The sequence below is a fragment of the Chrysochloris asiatica genome, unplaced genomic scaffold (assembly GCF_000296735.1).
Source record: "Chrysochloris asiatica unplaced genomic scaffold, ChrAsi1.0 scaffold00186, whole genome shotgun sequence".
In the NCBI taxonomy this organism is placed as follows: Eukaryota; Metazoa; Chordata; class Mammalia; order Afrosoricida; family Chrysochloridae; genus Chrysochloris; species Chrysochloris asiatica.
The window spans coordinates 6,282,467-6,304,596 of NW_006408704.1; the positions used below are offsets into that span (position 1 = coordinate 6,282,467).

General features: G+C 48.2%; 2 protein-coding genes across 2 annotated transcripts in view; both read right to left on the bottom strand.

Moving 5' to 3' along the window:
• TTLL3 (tubulin tyrosine ligase-like family, member 3) overlaps positions 1-6,578 on the bottom strand; it is a 38,641-nt gene extending 32,063 nt beyond the window's left edge. Inside the window, 6 exon segments of the mRNA XM_006872196.1 lie at positions 502-597; positions 1,326-1,440; positions 3,568-3,662; positions 3,790-3,958; positions 5,853-5,944; positions 6,176-6,578. Of these exon segments, the coding sequence (XP_006872258.1) occupies positions 502-597; positions 1,326-1,440; positions 3,568-3,662; positions 3,790-3,958; positions 5,853-5,944; positions 6,176-6,578 (970 nt within the window).
• A 4,101-nt stretch (positions 6,579-10,679) lies between these two features.
• Positions 10,680-21,415, bottom strand: ARPC4 (actin related protein 2/3 complex, subunit 4, 20kDa). The gene is made up of 6 exons (XM_006872195.1): positions 21,404-21,415; positions 17,362-17,480; positions 15,604-15,715; positions 14,054-14,149; positions 12,888-13,058; positions 10,680-10,984 (listed from the first exon to the last, which is right to left on the bottom strand). The coding sequence occupies exons 1-6, from the start codon at positions 21,404-21,406 to the stop codon at positions 10,979-10,981; spliced, it is 507 nt and encodes a 168-aa protein (XP_006872257.1). The 5' UTR covers positions 21,407-21,415; the 3' UTR covers positions 10,680-10,978.
• Between the last annotated feature and the right edge of the window lie 715 nt (positions 21,416-22,130).

A 22,130-nucleotide genomic window follows, 5' to 3' on the forward strand; every position in this document is an offset into this window, starting at 1 on the left:
ATAGGCAGGCATGAGCATGACTTCTTAGTTTGATGGCTCCAGAGTGCTTGGACACATGCTAGGCCCATGGGAGAGCAGTGGGCTAATTAACAAATACCAAGTAGGAAGACAAATGGGTGGGTGGGATAAGAGAAGGTAGGAATAAATGGAGGACAGTTGGTGGATAGAAAAGTGATGGGTAGATGGATCTATGGAAGGATAGGTAGACAAGTGAGGGAGTGAATTCATGGATGGAGACTATGGAGCTGATGCCTGGAAAGTGAGTGAGTGAGTGGATTAACGGTGAGCACACAGGTGGCGAGATGGCTGAGTCAATGGCTTGATGGGTGGAAGGCTGGAGAGAGGTGTGTAGCTAATGTGGTGGGAGGGGGTGGTAGATGGGTAGATGGTACATAGATTTGCAGATGAGTAAATGGGCAGGTGGGTGAATAATGGATGTAAGGATGGGTGGCTAGACAGACGAGTGGGGAAGTGGTAAGCACTACTACGCCTAGCTCTTACCTGGGGCCTCTTGCTCTTCCTGGATAGAGAATTGCTTCCACTGGGACTTCACCACCAGTTTGAGAACGTTGCGGGCAGCTGTCAGCCAGAAGTCTTCTGCTCCCGGGGCAGGGGATACCCTGCTCAGCCCCTAGGCTCGAGGCCTATTCTGGTTCCGGAACCTAATCATGACCTGCCCCGTTTTGGATCCGGAACCTGTCTACCTTTTCTGACTCTAGAACCTGGATTAGAACTTGGCTTTTAATTCAATTACAGAACTGAATCTGACCTCACTTGACCTCACATTCTGCCTTCAGAATCTGGCCTGATTTCACTCTTCTGTTCTGACCCACTTTTAGTACTTAATTGTGCCTAAGAATGAGACCTCAGTCCAAAACCTGTCTGGAGTCTAATTAAAACCTATTATCTACTATGGACTCCAATTCTGATCTTAATTTAGAACATAGTCAGAAATCGAAAATGAATCTAACTTAGGAACCCAATATCTAGAAGCGTTTTCTAGATTTGGAACCTGATCCATCCAATGGAACATGAATAGGCCTGGAGCCTATACTAGATTCCAAACTCAACCAACTGATCAATTTCTTTAGAACCTGCTATAATATATATCTGTCTAAGTGCTTAAGGAAGTCTGGGTTAACCAAGCTAGACTGCACATTAAAGGAAGGCACATTAGGAAAAAGTAAGGCTCGGGATGGTGAGGGAAATCTGTTGAGGTAGAGGAGGGCATGAGAAGAGGTCTGCTCTTCTCCAACCTGAGCCAGGGCTTTAGCCCTAATCCTGCAGCCTGAGGGGTCCAGGTGTGGGGCTGAGGGTCTTCTTACCTATGAAGGCTCGTTTGTCATCCTCAGCCCCCAGGCGGTAGCAGCGTGGGAAGAAGGAGTCAGCATCAGCCTCGTCATACCAGGGCAAATTCCGGAGATTGAGACATAGTCCCACCTGCGGAGTTAGCTGCTGATGGGGCAGGATGGGACTTGCCCAGGGATCCTCCAAGGGGGTCCACACAGACAGTTCAGGGAGACCCTGCCTGCACATTCTCAGAGCCTCTCCCCACTTGCTGGGCCTGCCTTGCTTATCTTTGTCCTCTGCCAAGAGTGTCCCACATCCCTCCTGCTCACTTCCACATTCATAAAGAGCTGCCTCCTCTAGATACACCTGTCAACCCACATCAAAAAAGAATGCTGCTGTTAGTGCCATTGAGTCCGTTCTGACTCATAGCGACCCTGTACAGGGTTTCCAAGGAGCAGCTGGTGGGTTTGAATTGCCAACCTCGTGAAGCGCAGTCCAGCGCTGATACTACAGTGGTGCCACACCAGGACAATAAAATAATGTTGTTGTTGCTAAGTGCCATCAAGTTGGTTCTGAGCCATAGTGATCCCCCTGTACAGGGTCTCTGAGGAGTGGCTGGTGAGCTTGAACCACTGACCTTGCAGTTCAAACAGCTTTGCAGTCTGGTGCATTGACCCACAGCACCACACCACAACTCCAATAGAAGAATAGCAGGACTTAGTTATAAAACTCTTTAACCTTGCCATAACCCTGGGAGATAGGTCTTACTGTCATCCCCACTGGAAGATAAGGAAAGTGAAGCTCAGAAGTTCACTTGCTAATGAACCCAGGTAAGATGGTTTAGATTCCATCAGCCAGGTCATCTCCTGCTTAGGAGGCAAAGGACAACCTCTTATTCTTAACCAGTGGATTTGCTATTGGTTCTAGCTCCAGGCCCTGTTTGAGTTCTAGAGCCTGTTTTATTCATGTCTGTGTGTATCAGGCATGGTGCCCAGGATTGGGTTTGAACCCAGGCTGGACTCCAAATCCTGCAGACTGATATACCTTCCCCTTCCCTAAGAACTAACTCTCTGACAAGGGGAACAGGGTGCAGGCCCAGGAGCAGAGCGTTGGACGCTGCCCTACCTGGCCCTCCTGGGGAGCCCACCTTTGTGGTAAAGGAGCCAGCTCGAGCATAGTGGTTTATCACTTGATCCTTGGCGAGGAGGCGACAGTCCAGCACATCCCGCCGAGTGGTCCAGATGAAGTATGGGGTCTCATTCCGAACCATGCGGGACTGGGGAGTGTGGAAAGAGAGAGGAGGTTGGTGACAGCAACACAAGACCTGAGAGGGGGCAAGTGAACAGGAAATAGGGGGGCCTTCCAAAGTGGCCTCTAGCCCACACACCACTTTTATATGTAGGGCACACAGTGAGGGAGCAGAGAGCAGGCCAGTGTTCAGCCTCCCTTTGGCTTAGCGCTCCTAAGCAGTGGCCAGCACTATGTGCTGCACCCTGTCGTGGCCTGCTGTCACCAGGGATATGCCCAGGCCAGTAATTCCAAGCTGATGGGCACACAGCCTGTGCAAAGGCCCTCTCCCAGGCCTCCACCTTCTCATCCCCCTTACAATTCGGGGAGATAGGATTATTAATAACCAATAACATCATATGCCAGGCTCTGTTCTAAATACTTTGCATATCTGAACTCATTTAATCTGTACCACAACCCAAGGGGGTAGATGCTGTTGTTAACCCCATTCCACAGATGAGGGGACAGAGGCAAAGGGAAGATACGTGGAACGCTTACAAGGGTTCACAAGCCATTATTAGGTTGAACCATATTAAATTGCCAGCATTCAACTTTTCTTGACATTTTATATAATTTAATTTAGTAAGTAGCAGTGCCAAGATTTGAACCTGTGTCCTCACCTCAACATGCATGTCCTTCACAGCTTCAGTCATTTTACCCCTTCCCTCTAGCCTTCACTTGCCCAGGGCAGAAGAAGGGGATTAACTGTGATATTTTATTTGGAAGGGAGTACTACCAGACCTGGAGAAGGCAATGCCAACTTCTGATACAACCTAGCAGAATTCTAACTCCCAGGCCAGCCTTGTTTGAGCTCTGGCTGAGTCTCCCCATCTCTACTGGCCAATCTAGCCCTCAGGGAAGCCATCTGGTTTTACTACAGGTGGGGAAACAGGCCCAGAGAAGGAATCGGACTTGTCTGCAGTCACCTAGCTGGATGCTAGTACTCTCCCTCTGTACCCCCTGCTTTGTCTTGGCTCCCAGGTCTCTCACCATCAGAGCGTGGGTCCCATCCAGGCCATCAAATTCCAGTAAACCATCAAAGTCGAATAGCTGCGATGACCGGAACTCTTCATCTTCTTCATCCTCTGTGAATGCAAAGCCCAGGCCTGTTGAGTTCTTGCCCCATCTGCCCATTCCAGGGCCTTAGCCCTGGGGCTGCAGGAGGGAAAGGGAGTCAGGAGGTACAGCTGGGAATGGGAGGGACTTGCTCACCATCCTCAGTAGTGTCGCTATCACACATGATAGATCTATCCAGATCATTCTGGGATGGTGGCAGGGTCACACCCAAGTGATGGACCATCTTCTTCTCCACCCAGCCCCTCCGGCGCAAGAGGCACCGGATCACTGGGTAGCGGCCTTGGATCATAAAGATTTTCTTCTGCTATAAGGTGAGAGATGGATATTTGTTCAATAAATACTGCCTAAGTGTCAGGCATAGGGGATATAATGATGAACCAGACAGTCATGGTCTCTGCCCTTAGAATTTTTATAATCCAGTAGGGGAGACTAAACAAGTAGAAAAATATGCATAGTCACAATAAGGGTAACCCAGACCTACTGCCATCCAGTACATTTTGATTCACAGACACCCTGCAGGACAGAGTAGAACAGCATCATAGCATTTCCAAAGCTACAAATTGTTACAGAAGCAGATTGCTACATCTTTCCCCCATGGGACAGGTGGTGGATTTGAACTGTCAACCTTGCAGTTAACAGCCTACTATTGAACCCATTGCACTACCAGCTAATATTTCTTAAGCACTTATATACAGAATAAGGAGTTTGGGGTTGACACTGACACTGTAGGATAAGTACTCAACCTCAAAGTCAACCTTGAACTACAAGGTCAGTGGTTCACACTCCTTGGAAACCTTAGATAGCGTTGCTATGGGTTGGAACCAACTCAACAACAACATACACAATAAGTACTTATATACATTGTTGTTGTTAAGTGCCATTGAGTCACTTCCTACTCCTAGAGACCCTGTATAGGGTTTCTGTAGGCCTTGGAACAGACAAGGTTTTATACTAAGTGTGGTTGTTGTTAAAGTTCCATCAAGTCAGTTCTGACTCAGAGTGCCCCTGGATAGGGTTTCTCAGGACCTGCTGGTGGGTTCGAACCACTGACCTATGGTTAGCAGTCCAGTGCTTATCCTACAGCGCAGCACACCAGGACCCAATACTAAGAACAGCATGAAGCCGTAAAAAGTTGAGCTTGTTGTATGGAACAGAGAGGGAGGGGACAAGGATGGTGTGGTTTGTGCAGGAGAGAAATCACAATAGTTATTAGAGTGAAGAAGGGGAGGTGATGGATCTGTGTTAGAGCTAGAGATTTTTGGTTTTACTGATGGAATTACATGTAGGGAAGGAAACAGAAATATCAGATTTCTGGCCTGAGCAACTGGGAGATGGGGAAGACAAAGACTGAGAAGGAAGATAGGTTTGGGCACAAAACCAGAGAATGTGGTTTGGGACAAGAGTTTGAAGTGTCTGTAAATTCTCTAGTTGATGTTTAGTCAGGGACATCTAGTGCTTTCATGTGGAGTTCAGAGTAGAGGCTAGGCCAGAAAGGGTATGAGGAAGTTCTCCTGAGAGGAGTGTCTACACACTATTGGACAGGTACAAGGGGATAAATGAACCTATATCGGGAAAAGGCATGGGGAGGGACTCAAGAAATCACTAATGTCCTGAAAAACCTTCCAAGACAACTGAAAATCAGTAGCCATGGCGGGAGAAAGGAAAAAGCAAGAGTGCGCAGTCAGCTGAGAGGGCAGGCAATATAGGATGATGCTAGACAACCAAAATCAGGATAGAAAAGAGGCTGCTAGCCTTGGTTCCTGTGAGGTCACTGGTAATCTTGACTAGGGTGATGTTCAGTGGGAAGGACAGGGGACCAGAGTGGAGTTGAGGATTAATCCCAGGTAGAGACATAGAATGATAAGTGTAGACAATTCTGCCAAGAGCTTTGACTGTGAAAACCCAATGCCATGGAGTCAATTCTATATATGACAACTATATATAGGGTTTCTAAGACTAAATCCTTACAGAGCAGGCAGCCTTTCTCCTGCTAAAGGCTGGTGAGGCAAGGCCTAACCCACATCATCACCAGGGTTCCTTTAGCTCTGAAGGTGCAGTCCACTCAGGAAAAGTAGTTAAAGATGGATAGTAGTTTTTTGTGGTTTTTTTTTTTTTTAAAGAAAGGGAGAATATAGTGTTGTAAGGCACGTTGAGCCACACCCAGGGGCTCTTTCTGCATCCCTCCATCTCCCTCCCACCTTGACAGCTCTCTCCACGTGGATCTTGGCGTTTCTGAGCCGGCCCATGTGTTGAGATGACTTGGCAAATCCTTGCCACAGGACAAATGAACCTGCAAAGACATGGGGAGAGGGTGGCTGGGGTTGTCCTGGGGGCTCGGCTTAGGTATTTGACAGTTCGATGCCGATGACCCCTCTCTGACCCCTCTCGTCTTCCACACTTCATCCACCCACCCACTGGCACTTTTCTGCTGACCTTCATTTCTCCCTCCCACCCTTTTTCTCCACCTTGCAGCCACCAAGGGCTAGCTGCCTCAAGGTGGGCAGGCCTCTCTGGGCCTCACCTTTCTGCTGCTGGGAGTCATCCAGGGCCGGGATGTGCAGAGGACCCAGGGAATGGGGATCCGCGGCGCCCTTGGCTTGAGCGCTGTGGGCGATCGTTGGGAAGGCGCAGCCCGGGAGGCGCGCAGAGGAGGGGCTGCCGGCCTGGCTTTGGCGGCCTGCGCTGGTCCTGTTGGGACCAGCGGAGGCAGGCCCAGGCCATTGCAGTGTCCTGGGCAGCCGAAAATCGGAGTGGTGTGCCAAGGGCCATGGGGTGGGAGAACTGGTGCGAGGTTCAGGCGGCTGCAATTTCTGCCGCCAATTGCACACAGAGCCGCCCTCCTGGCCGTACCAGCTGGCAGAGCCCCGGCGCACGGCCCCCACCGGACTCCCGGTCAGGAGCAACGCGGCGCCGGGGCCCTGCATGCGCCCCTGCCCCTAGCCGTGCGCGCCCTCCCAGAGCCCCTGCGCCCGCCACTGCTCGCGTCTGGTGGCCTCTCCCAGGAGAGGGCTCTCTCTCTCCAAGCTGAGCCCTCCGTTCCGAGACCCCGCCCTCTGTTTGCTGTCGCCTTGGAAACCATTCCGGGGCATAATCAGATCGCACAAGGTGGGTTCCGGGGCTACCCTGGGCCCCTAGCTTCCAAGCAAAGCCAGTGGGCCTGGCGCTGGACCTCACCTGCTTGCAGTCCCGATGAAACACTGTATGTGGAAGCACAGAGCACTGCTGCCACTTTTTATCAGCGTCTCTGCTTCTTACAGGGCGCCTCCAGGGTGCCAATGGCCCTGGGACTGAGCTATTCCACAGTATTTATAGACACTGGACTAGACGACTCTGGGGACCCGCATAACACAGAGGTGGTCCCTGACCTCATGGAGCTGTCAGCCCAGTGAATAGGTGCTGCAGGTATGCGAGCAATGGACTGCAATCAGGAATGGGACACACTTTAGGCTAAGTGCTCATGAATGTCATCCCTAAAAAGGTGACATTTCAGATGAACCCTACATAATGCTAATGAGTCTGCCAGGGGAAGAGGGGTGGAACAAGCTTCCTAGCTCAGATTTTGCAAGGCCTGGAAAATGGGACTAGGGTAAGGCTGTTGGGAATAGATCTAAGAACCAGAGCAATAATAGGGAGCAGCACTGATTAAGGTGTGGCACTGTGGGTTAATGCCCCAGACTGCAAAGCCGTTTTAACTGCAAGGTCGGTGGTTCAAGCTCACCAGCTGCTTCTCGGAAACCCTATACAGGGTCGCTATGGGTCAGAACCCACTCAATGACACTTAACAACTGATAAGGTGCAGACTCTCCCAGCCCACTCACACCATCCCCCACCAAACGTACACAAAACCCTAGGAAATTGAGAAATGGATCACCACTTCGGTCCGTTGAGAAACATGAGGGCTTCACATGTTCATGAAAAAATTCTATTACCTTTTCATTCCAATTTTCTACAAACCCCTTATAATAGATGTAAACAGTTATACACACTCTCAAGCCAGGACATAAGTAACCTCATTGGAGGTAGTTAAATCTCGATAAGGTTTCCAAGGAGTGTCTGGTGAGCCTGAACTGCCAACCTTGTGGTTCAAATCAACTTTGCAGTTCAGTGCATTAGCAAAGTATTAAGTTACATTGTTGGTGTTAAGTGCCATTGAGTAGGTTCTGATTTGTAGTAACGCTGTATAGGGCCTCCAAGAATGTAAAGAGTCCTGGTAAGTAACCATCCAGCTAGCAAATTTGGCTTTGGAGGCTTCAGACATTGAGATGGATCTGTGGTAAATGAGGGTCTGGCCAGCTCACCTGGGCAGTGCCTTTCTGTAGGGGTAGAATAACCAGCTGCCATCTTAGTGGGCATCCAGCTTTGCTTGAGTGCCGTTGGCATACTACATGGCCCTGTGCCCCAAGAACACACCTAACTCTGCAAGGTGGGTAGGGAGGTCACAGAGGTAATGTCACAAAGGGGCTGATTAGCTCTCCAATTTGCCCCCACCTCTAGCCCCTCCCTTTGGAAACATTACCTTTAGGGGTCTTCAAGGTCAATTGACATAATATAGTCTACAAAGACCATGTTTTACATCCTACTATAGCAAGGAGCTCTGGTAGTGTAGTAGTTATGAATCGGGCTGCTACCCTCAGGGTCAGCAGCTTGAAACTACAAGCTGTTCTGTGGGAGAAAGATGAGGCTTTCTGCTCTCATAAGCATTTGCAGCCTCGGAAACCCTGTGCAGGTTCACTATGAGTCGGAACTGACTCCACGATACTCACAACATAGTGAGCAGCAACTGGGGTCTTAAAGACCACCTAAGGAGTCTTGGTGTGGCACTATAGGATGAACACTGGACTGCTAACCTCCAAGTCAACAGTTCAAACTCACCCGTACAGAACTGCTAGGAGTTGGAACCAACTCAATAGCACTTAGCAACAGAAGTGCAACGATTGGTCTTTCCTAGTCCAGAGCAAAGAGTGAAGACAGATGCTTGGAAACAACTAGCCCTGTTAGGAACCACAACCAGTCTGAGATGAGGACTAGAAGGTGAAGGTCCTGGACAGACTGGGAGAAACAATGTGGAACAAAACTCAAAATCATAAAAACACTTACTGGTTGGATAGCAACTGGTAGAAAAACAATGGTCCCTAGGCACCCTTTAGCTATAGAACTGACATCACCCCCTTGGTTGTTTTCAGCCAAATGACAGGTCGACAAGGGGCACAGTGGCACTAAGGACGTATGCACCTTAGAATCATCTACCATTTGACATCAGAAGGGCAGCATTTATCAAGGACAAAGTTCAGAAGGGTTAGGAACAGAAACAGGAAGTGGGATAAGCGTGTTATTGTGGAGATTGCCATCATGAACATGAAACAAAATTGTTGAATGGGCAACCGATTTGCTCTGTAAACCTTCATCCAATTCACAGATGTTAAGTGTCGTAGTTAGTTCTAACTCATAGTTACCCTGTATAAGGTTTCCAAGTGGCTGTGGTTCAAACTGACCCTGCAGTCCAGAGCTTTATCCCACAGCACCACACCAGACACATATATGCACTTATCAAATAAACATGAAAATTACGTACAAAAGATCATTACCCTCCAGGAGAATAGACACCTTTCTTTAGCCTCTGGAGTAAACCTTTTTTCAAAGATCAGTTCTGAGAACACCTCTTATCCTCTCCTGTAAATACACTTTCCAGGACCACCCCCTCTTCCCCAAATTTCACTGGGGAATATGGAACACTTTAGTGTGACTATTTACCCACCTAGTTCTTGTACTGTGTCTTCAAAGCAGAGATGTCATCCTTCATGCCTAGAACGTTAAGTTACACAAGTGTTTGCACTGAGCTGGTGGGAAGAACAGTTCCTTTATAAAGTGCCTGTGACGCAGGTTCTGGGTCAGATCATTTACATTTGTGCTCTTTACAGAAACAGCACACGAGTCAGAACACAAACCCAAGTTTTGTTTTGACTTCAGAGTCTCGCCCAACAGGTCCAGCACTGTCCACGACGGAAATGTTCTATATGTGTGCGCCATCTGTTATGGCAGCCACTAGCACTTGCAATGTGGCTAGTGGGACAGAGGAGCTGAATTTTACACTTTATTGCATTTGAATTAAATAGCCACATGCACTAGTGGCTAACATACTCAACGGCACAAGAAGCTGAAGTCTTGTATTGGGAGATCTGGGGCAAAATGCTCTATCTCACCAACTGCAACTCTCAGAGGGGGCAGTGGGAACACTTTCCTGAGGTTACCTTTGGCCAAGAGAGCACTGTGTAAGGAGTACTACAGCTCTGTATAGGCACAAAGTACAGTCTCACAAGTGGATGGTGCCTAGACTGCCACGAAGGAGTCTCTGGTTGGAAGCCATGGCAGAGGCAATGTCAGGATCTGCCTCAGGGACCTAGTACCAGCCAGGTGGCCTGGAGTAAGAAAAAGCCCCACCTTCCCTCCTTTCATGCAGACAGAGAGCACAGACCTCATGCAGCCCCAAAGGGGCAAGAAGAGACTTTAATTAAGGGGGGAGGATCCACCAGATAAGAAAAAGTACAGCGAGCAGAGGAGCCAGAGCTGGGGAAGGAGGGCCCCCGCAGGGAGCTCTGGAGAAGTCACCTCTCCACCTCCAACACAGGCACAACACTGACAGACAAGGCGAGACAGTGGCACCTCTTTGTTGGGAGAGCGTGAAATGGCCTGTGGTCAGAGTGGCTTGACTTTCAGGCCCCAGCTCCTAGGTAGCCACCAATTCAGCCCTTGTCCCCAAACAGTGCTGGAAGCTACCAGAGGGTCCTCACAGCTTCTACTCGGCCCAACAAAGCTTGGGAATTAAGAGGGCAGGGGGGAGAAACAGGAGTTTGAACCCCACCTCCCCACCCAGGGCCACATGGGGAGAAATAGTAGTCGTCTTCTGGCTCCAGGCCCGCCCAGACCCACAGCGACCAATAATGTACAATCACTGGGACCAGTCACAGTCACTGGAAGTTGTTTCCAAAAAAAAAAAAAAAAACCACAAAAGGTTACAGTCTCCTACAAAGCACAGAGTTTAAGTTTCAAGATGTTAAAAAAAAAACGCGTCCCAGCCCAGGGGACAGAACATCAGAAGCCAGCCTGACCAGGCAAGTGTGGCCCTGGGCAGGTCCGCTGCTGCTTTCTTGCCCAGCTAGCAAGCACACCACCCCCCTCCCTCATGCCCACCCCAACCCAGCTCCCCACTCCAGTTGTTGCTGCTGCTGCCGCGGCCACCGCCACTCTGGGAAGTAACTCCAGGACACCTTTGCAGAGAGACATGGGGGAGTCTGAGGGGGTAGGCCATGTGATCCAGCCAGATGGTTTAAAACTGTCAAGAGAAGCAAGAGGCAATGAGTGGTGGTTGTTATTATACCTGGAGGACCTGCTCTAGGGAGGTGGGCTGACCTGAGAGTAGTCACTGTGCTCAGATCTCTGAGGGGTGAAGCCTGGTGGACAGCAGTATACAGCAGGAATCATGGGTCACTGGCTCTAGCATAGAGGCTGCTATGAAGTGCCTTGTTTGGGGAACTGAGGTGAGGTTGCCTTCTTTGGCTGAGATGGGACTTGGGAGTCATACAAGGGGACCTGGGGACAGAGACCCAGGGTTGGGTATTTTGTGTTAAACTCTGGATGGTCCTTCTACTAGAACAAGATCTTGAAACCTTTTCTACTCTCAGTTATCTGCCATGAAGCCTGAAACAGTACTGAATATTCTGTAGACTAGAGATGCTAAACCAGTAGCTGATGGGCAGAAGACAACCCATAGAGAAGTACTGTCTGGCACACACAGTGGTTAAAACAGTATGCCAACTTATAAAACATGTCACATACAAATCCAGATTTGGGGATTCTTTTGGAAAGTGGAAAGATGAGGCCATGATGGGCTAGAACTGGGTGGCAGGAGTCCGAGACGAGGCATGTGCTCACCAGTTCCTAGCCAGTCCACTTCATCTGGTTCATGACCCTGTCAGATGCTATGGTACCTCCTTAGTTCTTTGAGAAAATCTAGCTTCATGTCTTGCTTCCTCTATTTACTGTTTGATGAATCTTGGGCAAGGGGCTCAACTTTCCAGGTCCCAGTTTACTCATTTATGAAATGGGGCTAACAGTTGACACAAGGATTGTTTTAAGTATTAAATTACGACTTATGATCATGCTTTTAAGCTGTATTAACTCTACAGAAATGTAAGCATCGTAATAGGTAAATGGTTGTTGGATGAATGAGCCAGACACTAAATTGGAACAAGAGCTATTTTTCCTCACAGTAGGTCTCCAGGCGGTGCTACAACACATGGAATGTACTGTGTACCAGGAGATATGCTTTGCATACAACACTTCCTCCAACGTTTAACCACTCTGAAAGGTAAATATTCTGCCTGTTATATAGCGAAGGAAGCTAAGAAGGTAGAGGAGCCCCGCCCTGTGCACACAAGCACAGCCACTTTTTACACAGGTTGCCCTCAGCGCCCTAAGCCCCAGGGGAAGCACTATCATTTCCAATTTTAGGAGTCTGAGTTCCTTTCAGGCTGGGTCTGTCTGTTCTGGTAGAAATAAACACTATGTCCACTATCGAGGGGTCAGACTCAGCTCTAAGTGGAACATGTCAACAAACCAAAGACTGTTTGGAAGAAAAAAAAAAAGGCATGTCTTGAATATCAAAACAAGAACTACTAGGTCAGTTTGTCAGTGTAAACAATTCCTCCTCTCCAGAGGACTGCAGTCCTTTCAGCTAGAAAGGCACAAAGAACTGACGGGGGCTCTGGAGGACTTACGGCACGGAAGCGACAGAAAGCAGGCAAAGGGAACCAGTGCCTTGAGCCTGAGCAACAGTGGCTGAGGGAAAATATTTAAGTCTGCTTGAAAAGCAGGATTACATACGAGAATGAACTATCTTATGTTCCTAGAAATTTTACCTATGGCTTTAACTTGCCTCACTTGGGTTTGAACGAAATGCAGGTGAGGACTTTCTGTGGATTTTGAGGTATAGAAATGAACGTATGGTTCACACGTAAAGGAGTATCACACACACACTCAGCTTTCAAAGCTGGATGCCAGGCCCCTGTAGCCCCAAAGCACCTGGCTGGTGTGCCACAGGACAGATTCCTGGAGGCCTCTGACACAGTCACACACTGGTGGTACTACTTTCCCACCAAAGCAGAAGCTTGGTTCTCAGCATATCCCAGGACGCCCCCCACCTCGGGAGAAAGCTGGAAAGGGTTTTACATTCTTACATTCTTGAGGAACTCCTCAGCTACGATGCGTGCTCGGGCGTTGACAGACAGCTTCATCTCACTGATCTCCTTGTCGATCTCCTCCATGAAGTGGATCACGAAGTCCACCAACTTGTGTTTGTACATCTGCTCTGTGTGGAAATTGGTGATCAGAAAGCTAATGTCGTACCCCTAGGGAGAGGAAGATGGCAGGGAGGAGGAGAAACAGGAGAGAATTAGCCGCCTCGGAGCACTTATCTGACCAGGTCTGCTACTTTCCTTATCCATGTTTCCAGCTGGCTGTGATCTTCTCCCAAGCCACACACCCTTTCGGTTATCAGCCTCTGCTCTGGTGGATGCCTATGCTGGAATTTTACGGAAAGCAGACATTTCTGGAAGACTACCCAGGCACAAACCATTGCAGTTAGAATGAGTCAGAGGTCTGCAATGGGTCTTGAAACCTTGTCACAGAAGAGTCTAATCAAACAATCAGAAATATTTAGTCTAGAGAAAAGACATAGACAGGAGTAGGAACTGAGGTCTGGGAATATCTGAAGGTTGCATGTGGAAGAATAATTTAATTTATTCAGTGTAGCCCCAGACGTTAGGCCTAGGACCAGGAGAGAAATATTTTGCTCATAAGGAAGAACCTGGCAAACAAGTCTAAAGATGGTTAAGTGCTGCTCTGCATGGTATTGCTAAGTCACTGGGAAAAGTTTAAGTCAACCTGGTAGGGAAACCGTGGAGAAAAGTCCAGAAGAAAGTCAGGCAACAAGTGACCCAATGCCATCTGTGATGCTGATAAACTATGATGCAGCTGGTAAGACAGCTTATTAGAAAGATTCCTGAGTTTGCTCTTTCTGCTGCTAGCTTGTTGGCTAGGGGAAGATGAGCAATGCATCATCCTATCTTTGTCTTTTCCATGGTTGAAGTAGTCCCAGTTTCTCTTAAGCTTCTGATTCACTTTACTCCCACTTCAACTGAGATGAAGATCAACATTCAACTCAGTCAATGATGCCCTACAGCCGAAAAACAGCAATCCTGGGGCTACAGTCCCATACCAGTGACAGTGAACTCAGAAACCCTGGCTAGTCGGTGGCAGAATTCCTGGGTATGACACAGGCCAGAAGCCGCAGAAGAGAACAGTGAAGCCAGGACAAAGGTCCCACAGGCCCACTGTGTCTCACCTCCACTGGCTTCCTTCGAAGGATAAAGAAGTTCTCCGCTCTCATCATCATGAAGCGCATGAATTTGTGGCATAAAATCTTCTCAATCTCATCAGCCTATTGAAAGCAAAGTAAAAACAAATTTCCCTTAAGTTGCACCCTTGAGCCAACAAAACCCAATAAAAGCCTGGTCTGTGGACTCCAAATTTTCCTAGGCTTGGTATAGGCAGTGGGGTTTGGTACTGATAGTCATCACTGCCTGGACTTTCAAATGTGACAGAATTGGTTGTTAATTAAAGAGATGATAGGAACAAGGGCCTCTCCAACTCAATAAGGTAGATCCTGATCTTGTCTGCCCTCATTTCAGAGGTAATTCTGGCCGGCCTGAGTCTGCCAGCTCTTTTCAAAGCTCCTTTCAGAGCAAAATTGCTTTTCTCTTTCTCGTCCTCATTTCACTAGTGCTACGTTTCCCTGGTGGGAACTGACTCCACAGCACATAACCACTACCACATTTCCCTACACAGGGTCGTTAAGTCAGAACCTACTCCACGGCACTTAACATTTCCCCAAGTGTATGACATTTACTACACTGGGTATCAAAGCTAATCTTCAGTGGTCTCCACTTTAGTAACAGCAAACATCAATCTCCAAAGTGTCTCCCTTCTGAATTCTCTTTCAATAATTCTAAGGGAGGAACTTTGCACTGGGGGTTGATATGCCTATAAAGCTTTCCAATTCTTGTCAATCTCCCATTTTAACAAAACAGTAGGCCCCAAGAGTTAAAACTTTCTGTATGCATGGTGTGAATTTAATACCATGTTTTGTTTTCATTGTGTTTATTTTCAGCCTTGCCCTCTATCTGTACCAAGAGATACTTCTGGGAATGATACAGTTTCTTTTTCAAACAAATTCAACTAAAAGAAAATAAGCCTATTTAAAGAAATCTATCAAGTAAAGGAGTCCTGGTATGGCGCTGTGGTTAATGTGCCAGACTGCAAATCCTGCAAAGCTGTTTGAACCCCAAGGTCAGCGGTTCAAGCCCACCAGCTGCTCCTTGGAAATCCTATACAGGGTCGCTACGGGTCAGAACCGACTCAATGGCACTTTACAACAACCAATCAAGTAAAAAAAACATTCAGCTGGCCATAAATTTGGCAAAAAGTATGGGAGTGATCAAGACTGACAGATATTTGTGAAATGTTGCCCGAGAAAATATGTAAGAAATGACACTTGGGGTTTTTTTGACTATAAATCTCATCCTGTAGACGGTTACAAAACTGGTACTGCTACTGCTTGTCTTTTGAACTGGACTGGCTCCTCATTCCTCAGAACAGTTCTCTGACACCACACTGGCCCTGTGGCCACATCATAGCAAGGCCACGATGATGGGTTGTTCTCTTTTTAGTTCTACTGACCTGCTGAATTTGTCAAATCCTATCCTGGGCACATTCCAGGAAGCAAAGCCTACCTAGGCTTCCTGCACCCGGAATTCGGCACACTCACCTCTTGCTTGGGAATCCCTGGCTTGGGACAGAACCTCAACTCCCCGTGGGGCTTGCTGTTGAGCTCACCTGTTTCACAGCGATGCTGACTCGGACAGAGTTGATGGAGCCCTCAATCAGAACCTTTTCCTTCTCATTCCTGCTGATGGTCACAGGTTGCAAGAGGAGTTCTTTGCTACTCCTGAAAAAAATTTTGTCACAGAGGTCTCTGTACTACACAGGTAAAGAGCAGCAGGGAACCTCACAGCAGGTCCTGGAATCATGATCTGAGACCACCAAAACCAACTTCTAGGAGGAAACCCATAAGCAAGAGTGCTCCTAGATGGGGGCCAGTGAGTGTGTTCTCTAGAAAACAGCACAGGCTCTGGAGTCAGGGTGAACAGGTTCTGAAAGCCAGTCCCCTCTGTTACTTTCTTTCAGTAAGTTTCCTTATTGGAACCTCAATTTCCCTAGCTGTAAAATGACTCTGATTCCTATTTCACTGGTGAAATGGGAGAGAGATCAAAAAGTGTTGAGTGTCTACTAGCATACAAGCCACACGACAGTTAGTATTTTAGCAACTACAGGCAAACCCACATACCATTTAGAGAGTGAGATGAAAAAGCCTGCCTCTAAAGGTAAGGACAAACTAGTACACATAGCTTCTTTAATGGTCAAATCAGAATGGGTGACTACTGAGCCCTCTCTCAGGTGAGGCAACACTCTGGTGCCCTGGAGTTCCCAGGTATTTGGAAGGAGGTTAACTGCGGCGGTGGTACCTGTGCACTTGCCTCAGCATTTCAAACATCTAGTGGAAACCGGAGCCCTGCTGCGGCACTGTAGAATCAGCACAGGACTGCGAACCACAAGGCTGGCAGTTTAAATCCACCAGCTGCTCCCTGGAAACCCTATGTTACTATTGTTGTGAAGTGCCGGCGAGTTGGTTCCGACCCACAGTGACCCTGTATAGGGTTTCTGAGGAGCAGCTGGTAAGCTTGAAGCACTGACCTTGCAGTTCAAATGGCTTTGCAGCCTGGTGCATTAACCCACAGCGCCACACCCCAGGAGATCCTATACAGAGTTGCTATTTCTGGTGTGGCTCTGTGGTTAATGCACTGGACTGCAAAGTCGATGGTTCACGCTCACCAGCCACTCCTCAGAACCCCTATACAGGATTGCTATGGGTCGGAACCAACTTGACAGCACTTGACCACAACATGAACTGACTCAACAACACTTAACCCCAAGTGGATATCACACGTTAAGCAACAAAACATGGCATACCATAACTACTGTGTCCGTTATTTACAAAACCAAACCTATCCAGCTAACAGGACGGCACTGATTACCTCAGTGTTCCAAATTAAACTTTAAAGGGGGAAAAGCCACAAAACATGAAGTAGACATGAGAAAGTAACTCAAAATATCAAGTATTTGGAGGAGAAGGTGAGACAGCAGAAATAAAGGCTCAAGGCTGGTGGGAGAAAAACACACCTTGGTCCTTCCGTCAGAAAAGTACAGAATCAGCACCTCAGAGATATCACTCCTCCTTTCTCTAATTTACCAGTGACTCCAATCATGCCACAGGACACACTGCACAAGCAACCCTAGTCTGCAAAGTCACACCTGCACCAACCATTCTTGGTTTGAGGGTAACTTCTCTCCTGGGTTTGATTCAGCCAACTCAGTGGCCCTATTTTCTGAACTCCAAATGGAGAAGCATGTGTTGATCTGGCAGCCAGACAGAATGTGTGCACTGTAGTCCGTCCTGCCAACTCTGGGACACAAGCTCATGGCATCCCTGTGTGCTGCACTGCTCACCCCCTCCCTGACCTTTTCCCTTCCTACCTGACTTCCACCTCTGGCTTGTTGTGTCGCTCCACCACCTGGGAAGAGAAGTTCTCCAGGCAGAGGGCAGCCTGCAGCGTGGCCCGCACGGCACTCAGGTAGGGGCGGAGAGTGGCAGTCTGCAGGAAAAACAAGGAATAGGTTCAAATTCATAAACTGCCTCCCAAAACTACTGGCATCCCCCTGCATCTAGGTAGTACCAAGGGTGCCTGCACAGGGGGTTCCTGGTTCTCAGACCCCACAGACAACACTAGAGAATAAGCCCTCAAGGGACAGTTGACAACGTTGAGCTATTTTTGATTTTTGCAACTGGGTAAAAGGGTGCTACTGGCATCAAGTAGGTAGAGACCAGGAATGTTTCTAAAACATTCTATGATGGACAGGACAGCCACCTACAACAAAGAATTTTCCAGCCCCAAATGTCAATAGTCCCAAGTTAAGAAAACTCTAGTTTAGAGACTTGCAGGTGAGTTACTGTCCTCAATCTGTCCTGCAGTGTGTTGTGCTGCTGTTGTCTACAATCCAGTAATTGTGGCTCACAGAAACTCCCCTGACTGAATGGAGCGGCTCCATCGGGTTTCCTAGCCTGTACTCCTACCAGCTGTTTTCTAACACAGAGTGGCGTTCAAATCACCAACCTTCTGGTTAGCAGCTAGCCACCTAACACTGAGTTCTATTGTGGCACTGAAGAATAAGCACTAGACCACAAGGTGGTTGGTTTCAACTGCAGAGTTGGCAGTTCAAACCCACCACTCGCTCCTCAGAAACCCTATATGGGGTCACTATGAGTCAGAACCAATTCGAAAGCACATACCACCACCACCTAACGCTGTTTAGGCATTGAGCTGTTACTAGGGGCTAGGTGCTGGAAATTCAAAGATGACCAAGATCATCTCTACCCTTAAATAATTCAACCTGGTGGGTGAGACAGAAGTAATGACGATCATACAAAGAAATGTGAAATATGAAATAATTCAATTTATAAATCACCGATACCTGCAGATGAAATTGAGTTTGAAGATGGAGATAGGTTTAGGAGACTTTTATAAGAAGAAAACAGTAAGTAGAACCAGGACATTCTCAGCTGAGAGCAGCTGCTAGCTACCCTGGCCTATCTTCATTCCGTCATTTTTTCTCACCTCTGGGCTTCTTCAAACATGCTGAGCCATCTACCAGCAGGTCAGTTCACTTCTCTCTCTGCCTAAACATCCTTCCACCTCAGCTTATTCATGCAGGGTCTCTCTCTAGTGAAGAGACTTCCCCTTCTGAAATAGTAACCCTGTAATGCAACCTTCCATCTCAGGTTTTCCCTCCTTCACAGTATTTACTACACCTTGCAACACATACTTCTCATGAGAAGGGACCATGTCTGGTTTATTCAGCTAGCTCAGTACCTAACACATACAAACAGCTTTACTCATTCTCACTAAGAGTTCCAGAAGCGGTCATGAGTATAATATCTGTATATGGGAAACATTTTGAATTCAGTAAATGAGGATGCAAGACCATGGAGATTCTCAAATGCCAGATTACTGAGTTTCGTTTAAGAACTGTTGGGACTTTCTGAGGAGGAAGTTGCAGTTGCATGGCTGCAGCGGCATACTAGCTCTGCAATGAATGGGTCAGAGAGGGAAGTGAGACAAAGCAAGAGGGTTATTCAAGAAGTGCTGGTGAGAGCCTGGACTGGGGCAGTGAGGAGGAAAAATGAGGGTCTCACTGACTAGCAGATGTAGATCATAACTGAATTCAAGAGCAACTCCCAACAAACTGTGACGGACTACTTTAAGCAATAAAAAGGAACAACTAGTCAAACGTGACTTCTGGTGGAGCGCTGTAAACCACAAGGTCTGTAGTTCAAACCCACCAGCTGCTCCTCGGAAACATGAACCTGTTCAGGGTTGCTATGAGTGGGAACCAACTCGACTTGGCACTTAACAACAAAGCGATACCTACAATATGAATGACTTTCAAATGAATTTTGGTAAATAAAAGAAGACAAACTAAAAAGGATACAGAGCAAAGAATTCCATTTATGTGACAGTCATAAAAAGGTAAATGATAACAACAACAAAAAGAGTGGTTGCCTGGGGTGAAATGGGGCGCAGGAAGAAGAGACTGATTTTAAAGCACTTTATGGGAACTTACTGGAGTGACAGAAAGGTTCTAAATGTCCACTACCAATAATGGTAACATGTGTAGGTGTCTTTCTAAACTCATAGACGGTAACGCTAAAAGCCACTATCCACCATGGCAGTTTGCTATACTGAAGCACTGGGGTATTTCAAATACCAGCAGGGTCACCACAACAGACAGGTTTCAACAGAGCTTCCACACTAAGGCAGACTAGGAAGAAAGGCCTGGAGAGTCACTTCCCAAAAGATGGCCACAGAAAACCATATGGCTCACAACAAAGCATTGTGTGACAAATCATCAGGATATAAATAGCTAAAGGAAGAGAGGGCCAGCAAGACCCCAAGTGAGATGGACTGGCCTAACAACCAAAAATAGATTTGAACCAGGATTTCAGTTGTGACAGACAAAATGAAACTGGATCAGAGCTAAATCTTTAAAATTTGGGTGACCTGGAACCCTAACCAGAATGGGGAAAATTACAGGTCAAAGAAGCCCCGAAATGGAGACTTAAAAGAGCAGTAAGTCCTTTCAGGGGCCTGATTGATGACACTGGATTATTGCCAAATTGTGGAGAGCAACACCTTCAAAGGAGCAGCATCTTTGAGCAGGACATCTATTTTTTACACAACTGGCCTGCTTCCTAAGAAGGAATTAAGTTCCTAGCAGGGCCATAATTTTTCTCATTGTGACTCACATTTAAAAATATGAATCCATTCAAGTGTCGCTTGGGTCAACAACTGAACCAGTTCAAAGCCCTAACTTGAACATGCAGGTAACTGTGAAGATATTACAAAACCAACCAATTTCTGTTGTGCATTAGGATGTTGTGCATTAGGATGCTATTATTAGGAGCCAAATAATAGCAGCTATTTATCTACATAAACCTAAAAGGGGTGACCTGTAGGTGGCCGGCCCCATGATACCTGCCTTTTTGTGAATAAAGAAAGAATCATTTTTCTAATTCCTCAATACATTGGTTTTTAAAAAGCCAATTAGAGAACAGAAGAGGGGGCTAAAAAAAAAAGGGCAAAGTGAGGCTAGCAACACAAGAGAAAGAGCAAGACAGTTTAGGAGGGCAAGATGTCTTTTGATCTGGAGATCTGATTTCATGGTATTGTCAAGATTCCCAAGTAATCCTTGACAGAGAGACCAGAGGAAGGGAGGCAGATTCAGGAGCCATTAAAGACGAAAGTCCATCAAAACCATGAGACTAAGATAGTGCCACCTGGGAATGTAGAGAGGAAGATGGTGAGCCAAAGTTCCAACCCCCAAGAACGCCCACAATTAACAAGCTAGGGAGGATTTCCAAGGAGGGAGGACACAGGATCAGCTCCTATGGTAAGAGCCAGATTCTATGGTAAGACTGACACCGTATAGTTCAGAGCAGGGCGAGGCCTGGGTGAAGGCAACAAAAAAAGATCCTTTAGTGGAGTAGAAGCAGCACTGGGGGTACCAGGAAGAGTGGATCGGGCAGTGTGGCAGCCTGCCTTATGAAATGACATAACGCAAGAAATTAGGAGCGTCAAGGGGAGTGTACTTGGAGCAGGCCCTTCTACATGCCCTACTACGGGCTATGAGACCTACTACGTGCCCTCAAGACACTCCACAAACGTAGGAGGACCCATTTCCGGCTTCCTCCACGCCTCAAGAGTGCTTCCTACCTGTTTTGTGAGCCAAATCAAAAAGCCACAAGGCCTGCTTCTTACCAGGGCGTCCCCTACCCCACCCGCCCGTCCCCTCAGCACACCGGCCCCCGACCCGCCCTCTTTCTCCCAGCCGCATCGTGCTGCCACAATCCCCGGTACCCCTAGGCCCCGAGCCTTCTCTGCTGCAGAGCCGCATCTCTCCTACACCCAGAGCCCTGAAGTAGAACGGCGGGGGTCCCTGGCCCGGGGCCCAGCTCTCTCACCATCGCGGGCGCTGGCTGGGCCGGAAAGCGGAAGTGCGGAAGTGGCCGGCTCCGGGACTCTTGCCCTTTCTCGAGAAGCGCAGCCGCAGTATCCGCCTGAACTTCCGGACGATACCATCTCCGTTCCCGAGTGGGGGGAGGGGAGTCCGAGGAACACGAGCCCGCAGAAACTTTTCCCCCAGAACGGTCTTGGTACTTTAAAATTCAGAAGTTGGACATATATACTCAAGCTTTTCCAGGTATCCACGTAGCTTTCACTATGCCCTTAGTATTCTTAACGCCGTAGCCAACACCTCTCCCCCATAGTCGTGCAATGGTACATCCCAATCTCAGGTTGGCCACCATATTAGGACAGACTGAGGCAGTGAAGCGCTTCGTTCCTTCCGGTTCTACGTCCCTATCCTTCCTCCGGGCCCCTCCTAACTGCCACCCATCTCCAGGATCCCGGTCACCGAGCCCCGCCCCCTAGCCCCAGGCTCTCTAGGGTGCGCCCTAGGGATACCATCCCACCCGTAGTGGCCTCGCTGGCGGCCCGCACCCATTCCCGGAAGCCACATTGGAATCGCTTGCGCTGTCTCCCCGCCCCCGGGTCAACTGCAGGAGGCCCGCCCATCGCCAGTTCCGGGGCGGTTGCTCCCACCGACCGGAACTCCCCGCCTCCTCCCGCGGCCCCGGGGCGTAGGAGGCCGCTGAGAGGAGGTATTGGGGGAGGGGACCGGGTTAGAGG

Excerpts from the sequence above, each read along its gene's own strand:
- ARPC4 (XM_006872195.1), bottom strand. Across the intron at positions 14,150-15,603 it reads TCAGCATCGCTGTGAAACAG|GCTGATGAGATTGAGAAGAT; the intron begins GTGAGCTCAACA and ends TGCTTTCAATAG. Across the intron at positions 13,059-14,053 it reads TTCGAAGGAAGCCAGTGGAG|GGGTACGACATTAGCTTTCT; the intron begins GTGAGACACAGT and ends TCCTCTCCCTAG.